General features: G+C 38.9%; 1 protein-coding gene across 1 annotated transcript in view; it reads left to right on the top strand.

The window, feature by feature from the left end:
* col27a1b (collagen, type XXVII, alpha 1b) overlaps nt 1-22,981 on the top strand; it is an 88,365-nt gene that overhangs the window by 51,269 nt on the left and 14,115 nt on the right. The window contains exons 22-41 of the mRNA XM_023262471.3: nt 29-73; nt 1,179-1,232; nt 1,475-1,519; nt 1,681-1,734; nt 2,128-2,181; nt 2,404-2,457; nt 5,525-5,578; nt 8,934-8,987; nt 9,403-9,447; nt 11,035-11,079; nt 11,274-11,327; nt 13,291-13,344; nt 13,431-13,484; nt 15,316-15,369; nt 15,639-15,692; nt 20,121-20,228; nt 20,330-20,383; nt 20,642-20,749; nt 20,829-20,882; nt 22,565-22,618. Coding sequence (XP_023118239.1) covers nt 29-73; nt 1,179-1,232; nt 1,475-1,519; nt 1,681-1,734; nt 2,128-2,181; nt 2,404-2,457; nt 5,525-5,578; nt 8,934-8,987; nt 9,403-9,447; nt 11,035-11,079; nt 11,274-11,327; nt 13,291-13,344; nt 13,431-13,484; nt 15,316-15,369; nt 15,639-15,692; nt 20,121-20,228; nt 20,330-20,383; nt 20,642-20,749; nt 20,829-20,882; nt 22,565-22,618 — 1,152 coding nt within the window. The remainder of the gene's footprint in view (nt 1-28; nt 74-1,178; nt 1,233-1,474; nt 1,520-1,680; nt 1,735-2,127; nt 2,182-2,403; nt 2,458-5,524; nt 5,579-8,933; nt 8,988-9,402; nt 9,448-11,034; nt 11,080-11,273; nt 11,328-13,290; nt 13,345-13,430; nt 13,485-15,315; nt 15,370-15,638; nt 15,693-20,120; nt 20,229-20,329; nt 20,384-20,641; nt 20,750-20,828; nt 20,883-22,564; nt 22,619-22,981) is intronic.

Below are 22,981 nucleotides of genomic sequence, written 5' to 3'. Positions count from 1 at the left end.
TTACCTTTAGTGGTTTTATTTTTGTCAGGGTGACGAGGGACCAGTTGGGCCGGCTGGACCCGCTGGACTCGAGGTGAGTGCTGATTGGTTAAAAACCAGTTAGAAGATACAACAACACAGTTATCTTTTAGGGATCCACATGCAAACACCACAATACTCGTTATGCACCAGTTCACCATGTGTTTCTGCCTAATTTTAGCTTTTGGAGGAATAACTATGACCACTTACGGATAGCGGGTCTTTGGCTGACTTATCTCTCCATTGTTCTAAAGCTGTTTTGAAAGACTTCCTATTGGACACGGTGTCCTGGTATTACCAGATTGGTCAGCAAATTGCTATGCTCTTTTCTATCATAAAAAAAACACAAACACAGACGGTCACAAACAAAAGCTATTCTTCAAGTGCTAAAAAAAATGTAGAGATGTTTGTCCAGTCTAATTGCATGGTATGCATACTTTTTAGATGAATGCAGGAAACGGGGGGGGCTTTTAAATCTTAGATCTAATGAAAAAATATTATAATAGCATCTATTTGTGAGGTCAAACATGCAGGCAAAGTACAGAATGAAGGAATTGATTGAATCAAGTTCCCTTTGTTGTTTGTTTTTCAAATATTTTCACCATATGTAGATTTATATTCTTTAATATCTGAACATAGAATATAGCGCCATGCAAGCCAAACTTTTGACTTCATAGGAGACAAATAGGATGGCTTTGAACTGTTTTGTAGCGTAAATAAAAGTCCACAGTGACTGTCTCTGTCCAAAAAGCAACAAAAAAAAAAGTGTTTGGAGTCATTCCAGGCTAAACAATAGGAACGACTCTTCCAATGAAACTCTCTATTTTTGCAGTGGTTGACTTCAGTCTGCCATCTCCCAAACGTGTAACCCACAAGTGATTACTGAAAATGAACACAAATGACCCAAAGACTTCTGTGAGTAATACCAAGCCTTTGATGCCGGTAACAGCTCTCTGTTTTCTGGATAATTAAGTTTCTCAAAGGGATTTTTCTTCTTTTTTTGTTGTTGTTCTGGCATCAGTTGTTGGTTTGTTTTTTGCGCCACAGCCTCTTGAGGGACGGCAGACTCACAAACACCACACCTCTTATAGAAGCTATGGAGTTTATTGTTGCGTGGAGCTTCAGTACACTTCTGTCTGTCATTTTTGCTTTCTGTTCAGGGCAGGCCTGGGAGGCAGGGATTCCCTGGACTGACAGGCCCAGATGGACTCAAGGTCAGACCTAATTGTCACACTTTTAGTGCCGAAACCAGTGTCATCCTTAACTGAACATTGTCTCCCTGGTTCAATTTTATGATAATGTATCATCTGAATATGTGTAAATTAGATGTTAATTCCCAGTTACCACAGGGGAACTGGCCTCTGAGCACATTTCAGCTGAATTGAACTAAAAAAAAACAAAAAAAACGAAAGGCATGAATAAGTTTGTGATATGCTAATTGGCTGCTTTGCTGTAGGGCGAGACCGGGATAACTGGCGAGGTCGGAAAGCTTGGCGAGAGGGTAAAGGCTTTTCTCCCTCCTTCTGCTGGTTTCTGTTTGATGCTCACTGTGTGTCTGTTTTGTCGGAGCCCCGGCGCTCGGCAGCCTATTATGAGAAATTGAAGTTCACAAAACTGAGAGAAAGAAGAGACAGCTAAGACAGCATGTTCTCTCTCCTTCAGGGACTGCCGGGGTTCATCGGGCCTGCTGGGGAGATGGGTATCACTGGAGAAAAGGTTGGCACCAACTTCATTTGTCACACTGTCGCAATTTGTTGTTCCATTTTAATCTCTTATGATCTATTGATGTGACCCATAATTAGGGCTGAAAGGATTAATCGATTAGTCAGTGGACAGAAAATGTATTGAACAAGTCATTTCTCAAGCAAAACTGTCAAACAATTGCTGGTAACATCTTCTCAAATGTGCAGATTTGCTGTTTTTTATCTGCATCATCTAATTCAAAACTAAGTATCCTTGAGTTTTGAGCTACTTATGAGACTAAACCAATAATTTTGAGGCTCTGGTAAACTGTGTTTGGCTATTGGGTGTAATTTGAATAACAACAGTTGGGAATCATCAGTTGCAGCACTACTTGGGTTGTATTAATTGTGGTTTGTGGTTTCTCAGGGGGATCGAGGGAAAACAGGTGTACCCGGGCCGCCAGGTGAACCAGGGCCGATGGTAAGGAGTAAGTTTGGACCCCATCTCTCGTACCAGGGGGGTGTTCAATTCTACATATGTAAGGGATGGGGGGATGTGATAAGATTGGACAGATTTAAATGACTATGTAGTACTAATCGAACAAGCAGATAATACAAGGCATCCAGTTTTGGCGGAAATCTGAGAGCTAGTTTATGTTTTGGTCGATGAATCATATCGTTTGAGAAATGTTGTATCCATCAGGGTCACACTGGAATACCTGGAGAGACGGGGCTACCTGGACCACAAGGGATCCCAGTAAGTTTATCATTGTCATTATTGTAGCTTTACATGTACACAAAGGTAAACCAGAGATATTACTGGATTACTGGACGATCGTGTAGACTGCATAACTAAACTTTGTCTGGATACATAACCCTCTGAACCCCAAACAGCATGTTATATTTAGAAAAATAGCCAAAATGACTCCATTTGAATAAGCCAGAAGCTGTTAGAAGAGAAATTATTGTCAGATTGTCAACTTTCCAATGGGTCTTGAACTGCTCATCTGTGACATGCTGCTCCATTGGAAAACAGCCGAATCTAAGCCTAAAATTATAATGTTTTGTCAGAATCCGCTCCAACCAGATTCTGTAACAGTATAATGGTTAAGCCATGATGGCCTCAGCTGCAACCAACAGACACGTGACAAAAATATGGGAACTTTTTTGTAGGGCTGGACGATATGGCCTAAAAAAAAATCTCCGATTTTTTTCACAAAAAATCCCAATTCACGATTTATCCGATTTTTCTTTTTACCCCCTACCTGTCCTCAGCACCTTGGAGTCCAGTCTACTCTATGCAAATAAGCTGCAGCCCTCTCCAGGTAAACACACCGGATCGCAGCTGGAAATGTGCTGCATGTGGCATGCTGGTCCGGTTGCAGTGCATTTCCCGCTGTGATCCGGTGTGTTTACCTGGAGAGGGCTGCAGCTCATTTGCATAAAGTAGACTGACTTCTACTTCAGTGGTTCCCAACCTGTGTGGCTTGGAGCCCCTCCTATAAGCTGCACCCCAGCACCCCACCCACCACCACCACCACATAAGTACACTACAAAACATAAGAGGGAAGTTATTGAATTGTATTACTAATAGAAAATTCCCTAAAATTACAAAAAAATATTTTATATCAAACCAAGAGTTCAAGAGTTGTACTATGATGAGGAGGAGAGAGTTTATGGCTGCAGTAAATTTGATGACACTACAATGCATAAGAGTTCAGTTACTGATTTTTTTTAACTAAAAAAATCCTTACACTTATGAGAAAAAAATATTTAATATCAAACCAAGAGTTGTAGTATGACCAGCAGGAGTCAGTTGCTGGCTGCAGTAAATTTGTTGAATAATTGTCTCTCTTCGCTGTTAGCAGCAGTTTTGCATTTTGCAGATGGTTCCTGTTCACTCGTCACACAGCCTGCTGCTCATAGACACCAATGTTATTTCTGTAGCTACTTTTGATTAAACTGGGCTTGTAGCACATTGTCTACCTTACAACGATGGAAAAGAGGCATTGTTTATGTTTAGACAACGTATATTTAATGAGTTATTGATGCCGGAAGTCCGAATTTGTGAATTTATTTCCGACTTTACCAAACTGTTTTATTCCCTGACGTCGCCGTAATTCGCTGGATTCATGCTGTCATTTGCGAGCATTTCACTACAAATAACATAATTCTGTTTTGTCCTTTAATAAAACCAAATTTAAGGTAACTCTCGAAGTATAGCCGGAGTTTTTAGATACTGATGAATCTTCACCCGTTTTGCGTTTTTCAGACACCGTTTCCGTCAGTAATTTTCTAACACAAACTAATGAATGGGGATGAACTAGAGCCAACCTGAAGAAAGACCAAATAAATGTGTTTTTAAAATGTTTTATAAGTAGACTTGTGATGACATAGTGAGTCTGTTACTCTGATTTTATCCAGAATGTAAAAATCTATTTTTTATAACATCACAGCCTCAGAGCAGACAAAGCGGACTCCAGGTTGGGAACCACTGTTATACTTTATGCAAACTGGATGCTGCGTGAGGAGATTCCATGCATCGTGAAACTGTCCTCAAACTTCTAAACTAGGTGTCAGTGACCTAAAACAAGGACAGATTCAGCTGCTGCACAGATTATTTCTGCCTCAGATGCTTTCAGAAATACTTCTCATTGACGTGTTTTTGAAATAAAGGGAAAGTTTGCGGCCGAGCCGCTGTGTTTATCCGACTTGTCTGCAGGACTGTCCAGCTGAAAGCTCGGTCATGTGACCACGTAGCGGCCTGCTGTTGGTCAGTGCTGTCATGTGACCATGTCATGTGGTTCGCTAGTGACCGCCGTCCGTGTGATTTTTCAGATGTGGTGCGTTGCCGTGCAGGAAAATATCATCTAGTGGACACACACCTTTAGATCTGCACCGCTCGCCACCATGTTGTTTGTGCATCAAGCGCGGGGGGGAGGGGGGCGCACTCTGAACTACGGGAGCCCAGCGGGAAGGCGTTGGTGGCGGATGTTGATGAGAAAATCGATTTTCATTAAAACAAATCGACATTAAGTACAAACTCGAATTAATCGATAAAATCGATTTATCGCTCAGACCTACTTTTTTGGTTGAATTGCAGGCAGTGCTGCACAGAGTAGGGAGGAGACAAGGATGGAAACAAATGTATGTCGTACAAAATATCCATAATATGTAGAAATACCATATTTCCAGTATTGGTAACATCTGTGAGCATGTGGAAAAATGTACATGCTGATTCCTGGTATTTTTCTTTTTAAAAAAAATAAATACTTGAGGAAATTAAACTTTTACTTTTCAACTTTTTTCTTTTTTTAATGATTTATGGCATTGTAAGTGCATTATATTGCACCAAAGACACGAGTGTTCCCTGTACTTCTAGTCATGGTTGTGTTGTTTCCATAGAGGTGCAGGACTTTATATTGCCATGAAAAATGAGCCCATAGTGAGTAAAAATATGACCGGAGCAAAATACACCAAGACACTGCTTGGGGTTCAGAGGGTTAATATCAGGTGTAAAGTCAGTGCTTCACTGCTGTCACTAATGAAAAGTCATAAGTTTTTGGACTTCTGAACACTTCAACTACACTGATGTGTTGCACTTATCTAACCTCTGAAAAAACACTAAAATGCAGCCTTTGGTAGTTGACATTATATTAAAACAACTGAAGAGATTAATTCTGGTAAAATCGGTGGTTTGGTTCTAGATTCTCTAAGTACCTTCCTTCAACTTACCACTATTAAAAATAGATGCTATCCTTTGAATCATCGACTCCATCGATTGGTAAAATCAGACTAAAAGACTTCTTTTCACACACATGCAGGGGCCTCCTGGTTCACAGGGATCTGTCGGCATCAGAGGACCCAAAGGCAGGAGGGTAAGGAAGTGAAATCTGTGTTAAAAAATTACCATCAGGTGACACATATCCACTATCTGTTACCAAATAACCCTGTTCATGCAATTAGCATTGTGGAATTTTAGGGCTGGATTATCTCAACTGCTGTCGAATGAAATACCTTGACATTTCGTGCAGATATTTATGCTTCCACAAAATCTTAAATTTTTCCGATACTTTCCAAATAACCTAGCAAGGCCTTCTGCCTTCTACACATCAGCATAATAGCACTGTGTGTGTATGAGTTGAATTCTAACTTTTATCTACAGCCGCACAGAGCTGTCTGCAGACTCCTAAACGTCTTGTTCTATATTTGCTGGTAGGTATTAACCAAGAAAGGAAATCATCTGTTTTACATTTCTGGCATCAGCAGCCACAGTTTATTTGAAAGAAATGGAGGAAGACTGTGTAACAGTCCAGTTGCTGACATGAGCAGCGCTGGTCATCTTCCCTGAACAGATTGTAAATGTTTCTTTGATCAAATCCAACTGTCCATCTCTCTTGAAGCTTCAGACAAAACCACAAGGCCAAGGATCTGTTATTAACCCTCCATGAAACATAATGTAAAACATAACCTACTGTATATTTCTATGTAGATGCAACACGTTGCAGCAGCTTGTCCCAACATCTTGCTGCATAAAACACCCTCGAGTTTCAGTTCATGGAAACATATTTGCATCACTGTGTCTGACATGGATACCCAGGATAAGTCTGGTGTTCACTGGCTTTTCCATAATTGAGTTTTCTACTTTGGGATAATAGCCTGTGGTTGTAGAGCCGGATCATTGGACTGAATGAATAATTGATGTAACATGAATAGGTGGGATAATTAAGGAGTTTCATTCCCTGTGTTGGCTTTACAAGGTTTTCCTGTTATCACACACTTTCACAAGTGTAATATTTAGGAAATGTAATTGCTAAAAATCAAGATTTTATCAAGCAGAATTAAGACCGGTGCTATTAAACACTGGTCTCTTTAATTCCTAATCAACTAGGATGAGGAGAAACCTGTTTACCATGTTCACAAATGTGTATTTAAATGGTAACATTACCTTAAAGAGACAAGAAAATGGGCTTTATTCTCAGGGGGTGCACGTGTTGTCCAAAAGAATAAAGCTTCTCACTTACCACGCAAGGGGAAAAGGGGATGTTGTGCTACCAGAGAGTTTGTAGTTAGCACCAAAAATATTAAATTTACAGGATTCTCGATACCAAATCCTATGAGAAAAATCCAGGTAAATGAATGTCCTTTATGTAAAAAAGCTGCTACACACAGAAAACACTATATTTTGAAAGACTCAACAGTAATGACAATAGCCTACTAATATCATGACCAGAGCTATCCCCAAGTTAGCCTGAACAACATGCTGTACATACTTTGTGAAACAGACAATAGCAGTAATATTTAGAGATATGAACATTTTGATGATATGTTGCCGATCTAAAATTGAAGCAGCTAATCTTTGCTCACTTTCAATTCTGTGTACAGATACACGACTCTTGGTGTTGTATCCATGTTGTTACTGCATCCGTGGCCACCGTGCCACACATTATTGTTACTGTCCAATACCTTCAGTGGCTAGAGCATCTATAGTCCCATAGAAAAACATCCATCTCTGGGCCATGGACAGTCCTGTGATGGCACCCACCTGTCACTCAGTGCAGTTACACCCATAATTATCCATAACTTTATACCTTAATATAATTTAAATGGATGAGGTACATAAAAAATCATCCCTTGTACAGTTGTTATGATTAGCAGAATTACCTATAGAGACCAAACATTTTTGTACTAGATGGTAAACATGTTAATTTCTGTTGTAAAGTTGGCTGTTTTATCATTGGGGTCTATCGGGATTGACTCACTTTTGGAGCCATTTAAGGAACTGCAGTTTTGGACACTTAAGGTTGCCACATTTCCCAGATTTTGGCATCAATTTAGTACCAGCACTTGTGACATACCTAGGAGTAAACCCATTTATCTTACACCTTGCTTTTTGCTTGCACAAAATTTTACTTCGAGCGTCTCATACTTCAGTCACACATCAGTATCATATCACTGTGTCATTTTATTTTCTTTAAGAGCTGAATCTCTTATGCTCTCACCCAATCTCACTCTTATGAATTTAAGAATTTCTGCTATTTACAAGCAGATCATTACCATCAGTTTCCTCTCGTGTCACTTTTCAGTAAAAAGCCCTGAAATTGGTGCACATTAAAGAATGCAAAAGTGGGTGAAGTTCAGGCTGAAAGGATCTGAAAACCTGAATACAATGGGGAGGATGGATGGTAAATGTCTGCTCTATAAAACATCCATGCTTAAACATTCATACAGACAACCTTGTTTTCCCCTCCAAGAAAACAACAATCTAAATACAATTTGAACTATTGCAGAATTTCTTTTGCAGATTCACCTATAAATTAAAGGAAGTCACTTGAAATAAAACTCAAGAAACTGTGACTTTATTCATAAAAAACAAGTAAAACTGTCCTCTCTGATATGCAAATACTACTCAGCATTGGACAAAATGGGCCATTATATAAACTGGAATGACTTTTTAAGTGGATTTATCAATCTCAATTTAATTTTGATGTGTCCATATAAAAACACAAGTTATTGAACAATGCGCCGCTTGTCAAAATGACTCAGATTTATTTATTAAGTGATTCCAAATACTATTTTTTTGGATGGTCCAAAAAGCTTATTTAAGTGAATTCATGTCAAGCCATATTTCCTAATTCTGGTGTAACTATCATTAGTTGTGTGCAGCTACAATTGTAAGCACAGTCTTGAACAAATGTGTCTGTTATTCCCCAGACACAATAGAAATGTCAAGGTTTTATATAAGTAGCAGCTGCATTGACTTCACTTGTATGTAAGATGTTCACATGTGCTGTCCTTCGCTGTGTTCTGACAGCGAAGTGTTTGGTTCAGTTTCAAAGGCAAGGATGAATCAGCTACAGGATTTGTGACCTTTTCCCAAAAATCTTCTTTACAATAACCCCAGTGTGCAGGCAGAACCACTGTGTGTGATCGTGGAAAAAAAGAAAACGGCAGACAAAGCCTACACAGTGTGGATTGGGCACGCTGCACAGCTAATTCCAGGATGCCAAGTATTTGCTAAATAGCCCACAATCTTTGATGATGTGTCTCCAGTGCGGGTTAAAACGTAGTACACCATAAAAACCGAGGCCCCACTAAATAGGGATGACAAAAATGGAGATTAACTACCCAAAATCATTGACTTAATATGCTGAACAACGTGCACTTCAGGTTTGCTAAAGGCCAAGTTTTCCAAAACTTTTCATCAATGACAACTTTTATTTCTTTGTGCAGGGTCCGAGGGGTCCTGATGGCCCAGTGGGGGAGAAAGGGTCAGCGGGAGTAAAGGTGAGCACATGGACAAAAAGTTAAAGGTTAATGGGAGGCATTCGGAGTTTGTGGCTAATTGTTGATAATAATATATTACAGCTGCCTCAGAGCAATGTTTGGCCTTAACTCTCCTAATTGCACACATCAAATACGTCCCATAGAAACCGAAGATAAACAAAATGGCCCAAATTTTCGGTAACACATCATGAGTTTTTTTTACAAGCAGCTTTGTTCCACGGACTTTAATTATTAACTATTTTTAACATCTGAAGAACCTTTAGAGGACACGCTTGTTAACTGCAAATTTAACAACAGAATCCTAAATCAAAGAGTCCTGAAATATTGATGGAGCTGGTAGCGCTTGGCAGTCAGAAACGTTGGGAGTCTGGGGGGATTTCAGAACGCTCAGTTAACTGATGCTTTCTCTTCTCAGAGCCCTGATGGTCCACCAGGAAAATTGGGCCTCCCTGGGGAGATGGTGAGGAAAACTGTTGTTTTTTCTTCTTGCTTTTCTTCTTCTTCTTTTTTTGTTATTATTTTTAGCGAACGCACCAATCCGAGCTACGTTTCAACATTTGGGTTTGAAAGTGTTCAGGGTTACAGAGCTTTATTCTACATATATTATAAGATGATTAATTCATTTCTCCACCTTGTTCAGCTATATTTTTGTCCATGGCACTACTCCAATTGTGTTGTTGCAGTTTTCTTATGCCATCTTATAATAATATTTGTTGTTTGTCAAGTAACAGTTTGGTACATCCTCATTTTCCCGATGGACTTCTGCAGTTAATTAATCAGTGACAAAAACAGTCAAATAATTAATTATTTTTGCACTGTTTTGATGATCAAATAATCATTTTAGAAGCAGTTACTTTATTTACTAATGTAAAAGTATCAATGAAACATGAGAAAATTGCCCATTAATCCTCTAAGTTTCAAGCTTTTTCTGGGAGTTTTTTTAGCTCCAGTCGCATTTTTCACTGCAGTATAAAGTCCTGCAGCTCTATGGAAACAGCACAACCATGACTAGATGTAGAGAGAACTGAAAACTGTGACAATGCCAAAAGTTCTAAAAGAAAAAAAAAGTTGAATTACTATGAATATTTATTTGACAAAATGAAAAACAACAGGAATCAACATGTACAACATATTCACAACACTCCGCAGGTGTAACTGAAAATATAACAAATCGTACTTTTAACATTTTTACTTTGTTCCCATATTTGTCTCTATCAAATTTGTGTAACCACTGCCTGCAGTTCAGCCGAAAAGCCCCCGAATTTTTGTCACAACACTGTCGGTCACAGCTGAGTCACTAATGGCTTCTCAGTTGTGTCAAGAATATTTTTGGTGTATTTTTAATTGAGACATATAGAATAAACTGACATGATGAAATATCATGATTTTAAGCTATGTCACAGATGAATAGTTTTTGATCTGCTGAAAGGTGAAAATCTGACTTTTTTTTTTGTTTTTACAGTTTCTGTCTGTGATAAAAGGTGTAATTTTGGTGATTTTTCTTTCCTTTGTCATATAATGTGCCTTTTGGGGATTCTGAAGGTTAATAGTAAAAGCCTTGTATTTATCTCACTTAAGTGAAATAACATTGGTATGATATGCAAAATATACTCCAACTATCAAAGGTAAAAACACTTCTCATGCCATCATTGTACATTTAGTATTTTTTTGGATGCAGAGTGTTGCTGGGACAGAAAAAGCAATTTAAAGAGAACAGCTTTGGGCTCTCACAACTTGTGAATGACATTTTTCACTGTGGGTTTTTTTTAAGAACAGACACTTAAATTCATTTATAGATAATAAATAAAATAAAAATAGTCATCAATAGCACCCCTATATTTAATTATTCCTGCTTTTTATAACATGGAACATGATTAGATTATGTAAAACCTAAATGAGGACTCAAGAACACACAAGAAACAGAACAGATCTCTGTTCTTAGACTGACTATACAAAGTTTGACAGGGCAACAACACAACTCAGATCTAACTGACTGGTCACTCCTTAAAGCTTTTTTTTCCATTTGTGTCATGTTTTTTTGCCGCAGGGGAAGCTCGGTAAGCCAGGTGAAGCTGGTCCTCGGGGATTTCCAGTAAGTGATTGGGGCTAACAGAGTTCTCTTTTAGGTCAGTCTTGATTTCGGGGTGGACACACTTTGGGGAACAGTCGTGGAAAGTCCGGCTTGTGTGGTGTTCTGTTTCTCTTGTGGGGGTTGTAGCATTTCTATGTTTGTATGAATACTAGTGCTATGTGTGTGTGTGTTACAAATGGCTGTATTATTTTCAGGGTGTTCAGGGGCCCTCAGGACCTCCAGGAGCCAAAGGAATCGCTGGAGAGCCAGTGAGTTTAATCTTTACCTACATGAATGGTAAAGCTGGGGTAGGCAGTATTCTTTTGGCATCATCGCTCAAAAATGCTCCACTAACCGTTCAGTATTATAACTTAATTTCTAGACCTTCTCTTGGCTCTGCTTTTAAGCCTTAGAAAATCTTGCCCATTCTGGGAGATTTTTTTTTCAACTGCAGCTTGAAAAATTTTGGTTTCTGGTATGAGAATCAACCTCAGCTCCTGTATCATTTCACTCTATCTTATTTATATTGTATATTTGTAAATGGAGACGGTTTGCACTACCTTTAAGATTTTTGAGACTTTTGTCTTGCACCTTCTTGTTTGCACTGAAAAGGAGAAGCTGTCCAATCTTGTTGTACACTGTATAATGACAATAAAGCACATTCTATTCTATTCTATTCTATTCTATTCTATTCTATTCTATTCTATTCTATTCTATTCTATTCTATTCTATTCTATTCTATTCTATTCTATTCATGTCTTCTCTCTGGTCTTCACTACAAAACTCTTGAAGTTGCAGACTTATTTCTCAGGGAGGCTTCAGGCATGAATCATCATATCTGGGTTTCCATAACATACTTTTTGCAGATTCTGAAGTGTAGCATTAGATAAAGTTCATGGAAATGCAAAATTTGTAAAAGTGTTATCAATTTCACAAAGAAAAATTTGGGAAGCTCTCTTGCGGAAGGTAGATTTAATGCACATAATGGGAGATGGAAACGTCTTCTATGATTAAGTTCTGGTGTGGCAAACATTGACTTTACATTAGCGGTTTCTGCTTCTGTTGTTGTTTTCAATTCCAGAAAGCATGAAGCTTGTAATAGTACCAGCTGGCATGAAAGAATAATTCCAAATTTCCTAATAAAAAATCATTCCTAAGGACTTATTTCCATTTATTTCTTGTTGATGGCAAAAGTTTTGTTTGTTTCTTCTTCTTATATTCATCTTCTAATATTCACATTTCCATATATTCCATACTATGTAGTATGCCAGGAAAAGATTCAGTATGTCCCAATATGTAGAATATCACATATAGCATGCCAAAAATACCAAGATCTCCTCTCACGTCTGCTCTAATTTTGCATTTAGATAGATGACAATAGATGACAGCTCATTTTGTACAACAAACTCCAACAGTGAACGTTTAAGATGCAACATCTTACAATTGTATGCATACTGTATGAAATGGCATGTAATCTGTACGGGCAACTGTAGTATGTATTTAAAGTAAAAAGATTTGTAACAATCATGGTTATGCAGCTTCTTCTACTCTCTTTACTGCAGTCATGTATAATGTAGTCTTTGCAGCCGCCTTTAGACGACACTATGCAATCTTACTCGCACCAAAGCAGTCTAATTCACATTTTCTTTTTAGATTTTTTGCAACATTTCCAAAGTTTGCTTCAGATTTGTTGGAGAACTGTAAGGAAACATGTCTAGTATCTCATTATCTACACTGACTCGTGGCTCTGCACCACCTGCTGTGCACCTTTCTTCCTGCCCCTTGCATGTATAGATTGACTTTCCATCCTGACTCCTTTGACTCAGTTCTTCCTGGAAACCCACATCCTGATTGAAAAGCCCTGGACAACCTAATCCTCTTTCTCCCATTCTGCACAACTCCCACAGACACGAGCAGAGAAGGAGTGAGTCGGAGACAATTTGATTTACACCATCTCCTTCCTGTAGAGGCAGCTTTATTGTAGCCTCGATGCGTCTCTATAACAGCAAGCCACTTTTCATCACTTTCAGAAGCTTTGGCTCTCTGTTTTGAAGGCTGTTAGCCCTCCAGATTAACTTATCTCCACAAATCCACACATTCTGCCCAGTTCTTACTTCTCTTCACATTTTTCTCCTTTTACTGTCACTTTCAGAGGCGTTTGTGCGAGATTAGAAAAGCACTCTTAACCTCTCAATACTTTTTTTTATTGATGCCTCTGCTCTGTTGCTGCAGGGACCAGCGGGGCCACCGGGAACGATTGGGTCACTCGGGGAGATGGGACCAACGGTGAGTTGATCACACAGCCAGTATAAGAAATCCCACTGACTTTTACAATAGCACAGAATAATAAAGGCTGCCATTGTTCCTGACAGGGGCCGCCGGGAAAGACTGGAGACAGAGGACTGCCTGGAGAACCTGGAGAGAAGGTAGATGGGATGATATGTTCTTGAGATTACACCTTAAATTTTTACCAATATCTGTGTCACAACTGTGGTATCCAGATGAAATTCTTTTACACACTCTATGAATACATGGCGATCAGCCACAACATTAAAACCACCTGCACCTGCTGCCAAAACAGCTCTGATCATTGTTACATAAACATGGGACCTCTATGAGTATCCTGTTACGTGTGGCACTGGAATATAGGCAGTGGATCCCTTAGGTCCACTGGGTTCCTGTATGGAACCTGTATGGATCAGATTTGTACCAGTACAAACTGTTCTGGTCCAAAAATATGATCTACTCCACATTCAGCCCATCTAAGCATAGAGGTTTTTGATCTGCACCTAGTCTAAAGTGGTCCAGATGCAAGAAAGCACTAAAATCTCCATGTTTTTACATTTTAACACAGAAAATAATGTTTTTTCAAATCAAAAAACTATGCTTTAAAGAGGCTTTAGCCTTTGTACGACAATCTATTAAAGATCTGACCCACTGAAGCTCAATTGTTTTTAATCTGAACCTGGTCTAAAGTGGTCCAAATGCAAAAACCATGAAAATCTCCATGTTTTTACACTGTAACACAAAAAACACGATTTTCCATATCAAAAATTATGTTTTGTAGAGTCTTCAGCCTTTTGTACAACAATCTATTCAAGATTTTGAGTTAATTGTGTTACTGGAGTTGGAGCCATCTAAAGGGAAGGCTAGGTAGACAGTTAATTACAAGTCCAATTTCTAGGGTTGATCAATAAAGCTTTTTCAGAGCCCATATAGATTATTAGTAATTAAGGACGTCAATAATCGATATTTGCAACAAATCCTTGGGGACAAAATTTAGAACAACAGCCATTGCACCAGAGTTTTTCCAGTGAAAAAACGGTTATGATTGATGCTACAAATCAACCCAACAAGTTTTAATATTTGGGTTAAGACCCTATAGTGGTATTTATTTACTTTAGCCGACTATAATACACATTAAGGCTGTGACCCAACAGAGTTATTAATTATGGAGAATTAACTGACTAATGCAGTAATATAGCTAAGACCCTACCATTTTATAAATTTACTTAACCAATATAAACAGTAGGGCTAGAACCCTACTTCTTTCCTGAAATATGGAGATTAAACGGAGGAATTTAGAGATGACGTTTGACTTGACAAATGGGCATGAAACAAATTCAAGGATTTCCTGGAACGTATGTTTAATTTAAAGTAAACTATCAACAGATATCCTTCAGTATTGAAAGGTTATTACCATTCAGGGCTGCATCAGAGCCAAAGTAGCACATTTTTAAAGTAATTAATTTTATTTGGAAGTAGTTTTAAAAAATAATGATAGTGATAATCAAAAAAAAAAAATGCTGAATAATGTATGTAATAATCAGCCAGTCTGACTCCTAGAAATCAGTCAATCCTCAGAAATGTCATTGTTCAAAGTTTATAAAGCTAATAAAGGGACCGAAGCTGTATAAAAGAGTCATATGTGATAGACACAGGCAGAGAAGAAGTGAATTGTACTGGAAAGCAAACAGCTAAACAGAAAACACCTCCTTCAGTTTTACAATTGGTTGTAATTGTGGCAAATAACTGAGAAAAGCTGCAATTTGGTTAAATTGTTGCTTTTACTTCAAAATATAATTGATGTGCTTTCAAAAAGGTGTTTTCTCTACTCAGAAAGTTCATTTTAACACTCAGGATTCAGGTCATGTTACCTCGCATTGTAGATATCACTGGCAAATCTGTCCTAGTGGGATCTATAGCTGTATATGGAGACACGTGAAACATCTACAGTCATGTTTTTCCACTTAACAGGGTGCCATTGGTCAACTGGGCAGCATCGGCGAGCAGGGTTTGATTGGCCAGAGAGTGAGTATCCCAGGTCTCTCTGTGAGGTCTTAATGACGCAAAGTGAACTGGATTTATTCTGGAAAACCGTCCGGAAATTGTTCAAAAGTGAACTCAGCATTTGCAACACAAAGTAAACCAAGTGGTAAATTGGTTTTCAGCATGTGCTCAAACACAGCGCTGCCAGTGTTTGGCTCGCATCACATCTGTTTTTGGTTGCTGTGATTACTGTCCTTGTAACAGCGAACCAAACGCAACCAACCGTGATATTTTCATGATTTGTCTATCAGGGGGAGCCAGGCATCGATGGGGAGGCTGGGGCGAGCGGACCTGATGGAGCCAAGGCAAGTATGGAAAGAAAAGACATAGTGTGACGTAACATTTAACATTTTCTAATTATAAATAGGTTTTTAGTTGTCAGGCTGTGACAGTCAGTGGAAAAAATGTTCAAGACTCTGGCCACTAGTCAAAAATTCTGGTTAATTCCATCCCGAGGCTGCCTGTCTGCGAACCCGTTGAACTTCCCTATTTACTGTAGCAGCTTATTGTAATTAGAGCGAGTCGAGCCTCGTTTTGGAGATATTGGCCTTTGTACAGTTGGAGCCGCATTGTGTGGATGCTTAGTGAAAACAGATAGCGGGGCTATTTTTAAGAGCTCTACTGTCTGGCAAGTATTGTGACAGGGAGAAGAAGAAGAAAGAAAGGAACTAAAAGCATGCCTATTCACCAGAGCCAAACTGCTGGAAGCATGGCTGACAGACCCACAAACAGCTTTTGGCTTCGAGAAGGTGGCAAAGTGCGACGCAGAGAACACGGAGGATTATAATAGAGTCGACCTGAGAGGCTGTTGGGCTCAGCGCTGTACAGGACGTTTTCTTTTATTCGAGAGAGTAAACTGCTTGGAGAGCTTCCTGGACACGGTGCAGCTCCCGGGTGGAGGGATTTTCATGTTTTGCTGGTAACTGTTAAAAGAATAAAAAACATTGTCATGTTAATGAGTGAAATATGAACCTAAAATTCAACAAATCAGCATAAGATGTGAGTGATTATAGGAACTTGGCACACAGTCGGACCCCGGTATCACATTTATCATGTACATTTGAATCATTTACAGCCTGGTCTCAGACTTAGGGAAATGAACCGTGCTTATGAACTTAAATTCTCAAAGAACTAAATGAGTTCAGGCTGTCACAGTATATTTCCCTTTGACAACCTTCTTGCTTCATTCTTTAAAGGTGCCATATGGAGGAAATCCATTTTTGGTTTGCTTTCTATGTCTTAAAAACTAGGAGGTGTAAAATAGAAGCTGTGAGCATGTGAACATACTCACTACCATCATTCCTCTAGTGTCCCTTCCAGCTTTGTAGACAAACCAATAGTGGTTGAGCTGAAGATTTGCATAAACCTGCCTCACAGCTCCACAGGTTTATTTACTTTCTAAAGCCGTTTATGCTAAATCTAAACACATTAAATGTTCTGCTGTTTGCTACAAGAGTGAACACAAGAGTCTCCATGCACTGCCAGCATCTGAGGAACAGATGATTCAGTCGATTGATTTCTCTATTGATGGAAGTGTCACCTCGAAAATGGGACAATCCTTCATGTTAGCATGTTGTGCAGCTAATGTGGCTAACATTTCCATTAGCTTTAATCATATGCCCACAGGTTAGGCCTCTGTGGAAATTGTAAAGCAGAGGGACATTCAGAGAGGGTGGAAGCTAAAACATAGATTTGAAACAATGAAAAAAGGAGTAGTTACTGTGTTTTAATGTCACCTATTGTGTTTCAGTGCAGTTCAGTTACATCTCTTTGCTTCTCTCCTGCTCTCTGTGCTCACATATATTGCATTTTAATACTTCTGAATTCCCAAGAAAGCTGTTTCAGGTAAATTATTTTGCTGTTTCTGTTGTCAGACAGCAGAACGAGTATGAAATAGTGACAGAAACACAGCCATTCAAGACTACATGTTAACCAGCAGTCACTTCAGAGCCATTTCCAAACTAAAAATAACATCTTTGCTGGGAATTTGGTGATATTAAAATGATAAATGGCTCAGTGAGGAATATAGAAGGGATATAAAGTCCTCGTTTTACACAGTCATTCTATGTCGGCTGCTGTGTTTAGCTGTGTTGTTCCATGTTGTCCATCACAGATGCAGAGAGAGTTTTCTTCCTGAAGAGGGCGTGGACATGCAACATTCCAGCTGCATTTAAAGCTACAGACCCTGAAACAGCCCATTTATAACTAGACTGAAGTCAGAGGTTATGCTGTCATGGTGAAATCACCTATGCTTGAAGTATCTTGAGCTGAAGAATTAAAAGAAATATTCTTGGGACATGCAAGACCAAGGGCACTACATTGGACCTTTAAACCAACACCCAATACTTATTTGACTATCAAGTGCTTCCAGAGGCTTTTTCTGCATGGACACTATTCAAAGAGCCCATCTTTACATTTACATAATTTGTAATTGGTTTAGTTTAGACAGCAGACTGGTACACGATTCCCTATTTGGGGATAAGCTAGTGAAAAGTGAATGGATAAAACTAGTTAAAAACATCATCCATATACACTTCCGTTCAAAAGTTTGGGGTCACCCAAGCAATTCCATGTTTACCAGTAAAACTCCCACTTTTATCCATGTGCTAACATAACTGCACAAGGGTTTTCTAATCATCAATGAGCCTTTCAACACCATTAACTAACACAATGTAGCATTAGAACACAGGAGTGATGCTTGCTGGAAATGTTCCTCTGTACCCCTATGGAGATATTCCATTAAAAATCAGCTGTTTCCAGCTAGAATAGTCATTTACCACATTAACTATGTCTACACTGGATTTATCATTCATTTAATGTTGTCTTCATTGAAAAACTGCTTTTCTTTCAAAAATAAGGACATTTCTAAGTGACCAAAAACTTTTGAAAGGTATTGTACATGTTTTTCTTACACATAACTGTCTGTGGCAGGTTTTTGTCTATTCCTGTGTAATGGTGATTGGTGTAATAATAGCATTTTGATAACCCGGTAAAAACAAACAGATTGAGTCGAACAAAGAAATTGAGAAAACATATAATTTTAAAAGAACTCTCTGGAGACATCTATCATCACTAAATATGGCCTTCTACCACCGTATAGCATCTGAAATGATATTTTCATGTGTGCTGACGACAAGTCCTCTGTTCCCTCAGATTTAAGTGCAGGCTTAATGTTCCTCTCTTCCTGTGTTGTTCCTCATGGCTCATTTCTCACTTCACTCTTGCATTCTATTTGCTTAACTTGCCCAGTTGTTTTAGTGTTACATCTTAAGATGGGCTTTGCAGTGCCTTGTTTTTTTAAACATTACTTTAAGGCTGTCTTTCTTAGAAAACTGCCTGCTGTGAAGAGTAAGTCAGCGAACAATTTATTTCAGCAAAACTGCAACAAAACTGAAGTTTTTGTGATGGTTTCTGATGGCATCTCAAACTCTTAACACCTGATGCTCTGGTAGAATATACAGCTTGAACATGTTTTTTTTCATCTTCAGTTCTCAGCCTGTTGTTTCTACCTAAGGAATTAGTCATCCTATTATGTTTTCTGGCTAAACACAAGAATATTTCTGTAGAGGCAGGTTGTATCGTCCCTGTCTGGGCATCTTTGTGAGGTTAAATACTGAAAATGTGTGAAGGTTTTATGTATAACCTGTAAGAATCCTTGGAGTTAAACTGCTCAGATTGGTAGATATAATCCTGAATACCGTAATGCAACAATTCTGCAGTTATTTATTCAGTTCATAACAGGAAATATCAATAGCAAAGACAAATCTTTCAATCATTTATTTAATTTATTAATCCTTAGATGCCAATTTTTAAAAGTTACACTGATGTCCATAAGGTAAAAAATGTCAGAATGCCAGAAAAACACTATATATTAATATTATTTTCACTTTCAACCATTTATCTCTTTTGTCTTGATAGTAATTGTCAGATATTCATTCATTTTCAGGTTTTTAACCCTTTCAACTCCAGATTTTTTGCAATATATCATTGCTGTTTTTTTCATGAAAGAATGTGTTATTTCCTACAAATTAAGTGCTAAAGGGAAATTTCTTTTTGGATTATTACAGACGAGGATGTGTCACACCAACATTGATTATGATGCTGCAGTCTAACATTTAAAAAAAAAAAAGAAAAAGTTTCACTCAGGATCTTAAGGACAAAAATGTCCCCACTGAAACCCTTTAGAACTGTTATTTTTGATCCCTCTATCATTAGAGTAGGAAATCATGCATTCTATGTTATTAAGCCTTCATTCTGGAGCATTTTTACTGTTTTCCACTAGATTGTCTCATATTTGGCCCATGGAGGAAATACAGGCTTTATTTGTTTTGTCGCTTCCTGCTATATTATAGAGCTCTGCAGGCCAGTGGAAATGTTGCGTATACAGTGTATTATTAATGTATTATGGGGGCTGAGGTTAAAATTTCTAAATTCTCCCCGAACTACACACCTTTACCTCATTTTATGCTAAAAGCATAAACACGCCCAAAATGATCTAAACATCAAACATTAAAAACGTCTTCATGGGTGCATGAGGGTTAAAAGTAGTTCAATTCACGTCTGACATGTTAAAAGTTTTTGTTGGATAGAAATAATGATTTTTCAAGTCTATATATTTTATTCAAGCTACAACAGGCCAGACTCCTCACTGTGGTTGCTCCTGATAATAATCGAAATAATAAAAGCCCAGTTTATCTTAGCTCACCTTTCTTTTATTGCACTACTCTTCCCAGGGTGAGAAGGGGGATGCTGGTCCAGAGGGCGCTCAAGGAGACAGGGGTGAAATTGGCCTGAAAGGAAAGGAAGGACTACCTGGGCCTCCCGGACTGGTGGGGGTGAGGGTGAGTGTCTCAGGAGTAGCTCCAAATTTCATTCAGTGCCGAGAAAAAAAGACAGCTCTTTTGGTCCGCTTACAGCCCTGTTCGATTTTTCTTTTTACCAGGGTCAGGAGGGTAAACCTGGCAAAATTGGGGAAAGAGGAAAGCCGGGAGAAAAGGTTTGTCAGTTCACTCGCTTGCAGCTAAATACACCTTTCATTCTTGGATGTCTGTCAGTTTGCTCTCTTGTGCCGGGAGTTAAATAGTTCTCTGCTGCAGTAGTAAACAAACAGCGAGGTCAGCAACCTCCATAAGCGCCGTGTCGGAGGATGCTTGTCAAATAGAGTCTTCCGCATCAAATGTTTGCATTGTCAGACTAGCTGCAGAAGTGTTTGTGCGCTTCGTGCATACCTGCTCATTGACGGGCTTTTCTCCAGGGGACCAAAGGTCAGCAGGGTCACCTGGGTGAGACGGGGCCAATCGGCGATCAGGGAGAGCCGGGATTTGTCGGGCAGAAGGGGCCGAGAGGCACCATTGGACCGTTGGTGAGTTTTATCCACAGAAGGATTGAAGGACTTAATTATCTCCAGTATATATGGGCTGAATATATATATATTTCCCCAGGGTGCTCCTGGAAGAATGGGCCAACAAGGAGATCCAGGCATATCAGGTTACGAGGTAAGCACTTCTTCATTTCAAGCATTTAATTGTGGGATGTTATTAAAAGTGAGGGACTTATAGCAGTTTTTAAACTAAGCGAATGTCTCCTCTTCAGGTTGATGGCTATTTGTGAATATTAAAAACAGAGGCAATTAGCATTTTTAAGCCTCTAAAGGAAACGTTCTATTTCAGGAGCTCTATTCACCCCAGTGTAATGTGAGATGCCTCGTTAGCAGGTAGATATTTTTGTTCTTTGGTTTCTCATTTCATTCGGAGCATTACTGATCGACACCATTGCGTTTTCCTGGTAGATGTTATGTTTCTATTATGACTCTGTGCCTGCAACAGTCACAGCCAGAGGCTTTACGTTTCGAGTTGTCCATCCGTTCGTTCTGAATTCGATATCTCCTGAACGCCTGAAGGAAATTTCCTCAAATTTGGCCCAAACGTTCACTTGGACTCAACAATTAACTGATTAGATTTTGGAGGTCAAATGTCAAGATCGCCATGGCCTCAAGTCCATGTTGTTATTATGAACCGGAAGGCAAAAACGTTTCCTTCGATCCGATTAGATTTCGGTTAAAGGCCACTGTGGCTTAAGGGTCATAGGTTTTTGCACACATATCAAGAGCTCCTACACTTGATTTTGGCAGCATTTCACACAAATATCTAATAGGATAAAACAAGGAAGTGATGCCATTTTAAATCCAGAAAGGTCTATTTGAGACAGACTTGCTCTGGTGTTAATGAATCACAGGCTTTTGTTTCGTTACTGGAGTTTTATGCTTCCTTTTCACTCGTTTGGGAATCTCCTCTTGCTGTCAGATGTGTTCACAACTCCTTGTGTTGTTTTGGTAAATCTCATTTTTAATAGAGTGCAGGATAAATCGCTAAAAAATGGAGTCTCCAGCCAATGACTTAACTTCGACTTCTCTTGATTCTTTACTATTTAAACATATAAGCCAGGCTAAAATATGGCTTCCTATCACAATTAATGGCATTGGCATTATGTATTTTTGTAATACTTCATGCAATTTATATATATTTTAGCCTAAAGTTGACTACTATAGGGAGTAAAAGCAACCGAGTGCACTAAGACAACTTTGTTATGTTGGAGGCCAAACAAAGACGCATCTCTCAAAGCAGATAAAAAAATGAATAGCAAAAAAGAAACCAAGGTCTGTGGATGAGCCAGCTAAATGTAGCTCTCTTCTATGTAACATACCAGTAAAAACAAAGCACTTTACATCTATTTCCTGCTAAAAAGGTGGAGGTGAAATGGCAAAACTTTATGGGGTTTTTAAAATTTTGTATACAAAAAAATGTGAAAACCACAGTATTTCTGGTCTGCTTCTGACATTATAGATTTAAGATGGATGGATGGATGGATGGATAGATAGATAGATGATGGATAGATGTTCATCCCCTTGGGGAAATTTAAGAAGGTTAAGAGTAGAAGGAAGAAATCGATCCTCGCGGATTCAAGACGGCAGCGTAATGAGATTGTTGACACATACAATATAACCACAGCTTGACTGATGCATTTTAAAATTTGTTTTCTTTGGTAAAAGAAGATGAAGTGATGATCGGCGACACTGTTGCACTCTGGGTTTTTCTCCCCCTTGCTTCCGTGTTCTTCTGCTCATTACAGTGAAGTTGAGTGAAGCCTGAAATGAGATTCAGTCTTTTTCTTGTCACAGGGTCACACGGGACCACAGGGCCCGCTGGGACCTCCGGGGCCAAAAGGTGAAAAGGTACATTCCACACTGTTATTTGCTGTCCCTAATAGTCATGTGCACTTGGATCGTGTCTAATGAGCTCTGGGTAACGGTTACATAACTATGTAAAACCGCCATGCAGCACATTGTCTTAGAGTGCATGGTCAGTTTTTTCTTGACACACTGGGACTTCAGTTGTGTCCCTAATTAGCGCTTCTTTTGTCTGTCTTGTTGTCCTTGCAATATTCCCAAAGTCATCCCTAATTTGATCAATGATTTGAACCAGGACACACCCAATTAAGTCAGTGCCATCAAATGTATGCAATTAGCCGAGCACCTGGACACTTCTGCTCATGATTTTGGAGAGATTAGCCGCATAATTTGTGTTTATTTGACAGG

This window comes from Amphiprion ocellaris, chromosome 6 (assembly GCF_022539595.1).
Source record: "Amphiprion ocellaris isolate individual 3 ecotype Okinawa chromosome 6, ASM2253959v1, whole genome shotgun sequence".
Lineage (NCBI taxonomy): Eukaryota > Metazoa > Chordata > Actinopteri > Pomacentridae > Amphiprion > Amphiprion ocellaris.
Note: the sequence above shows the minus strand (reverse complement) of the source record. Positions and strands in the feature narration are given on the sequence as shown.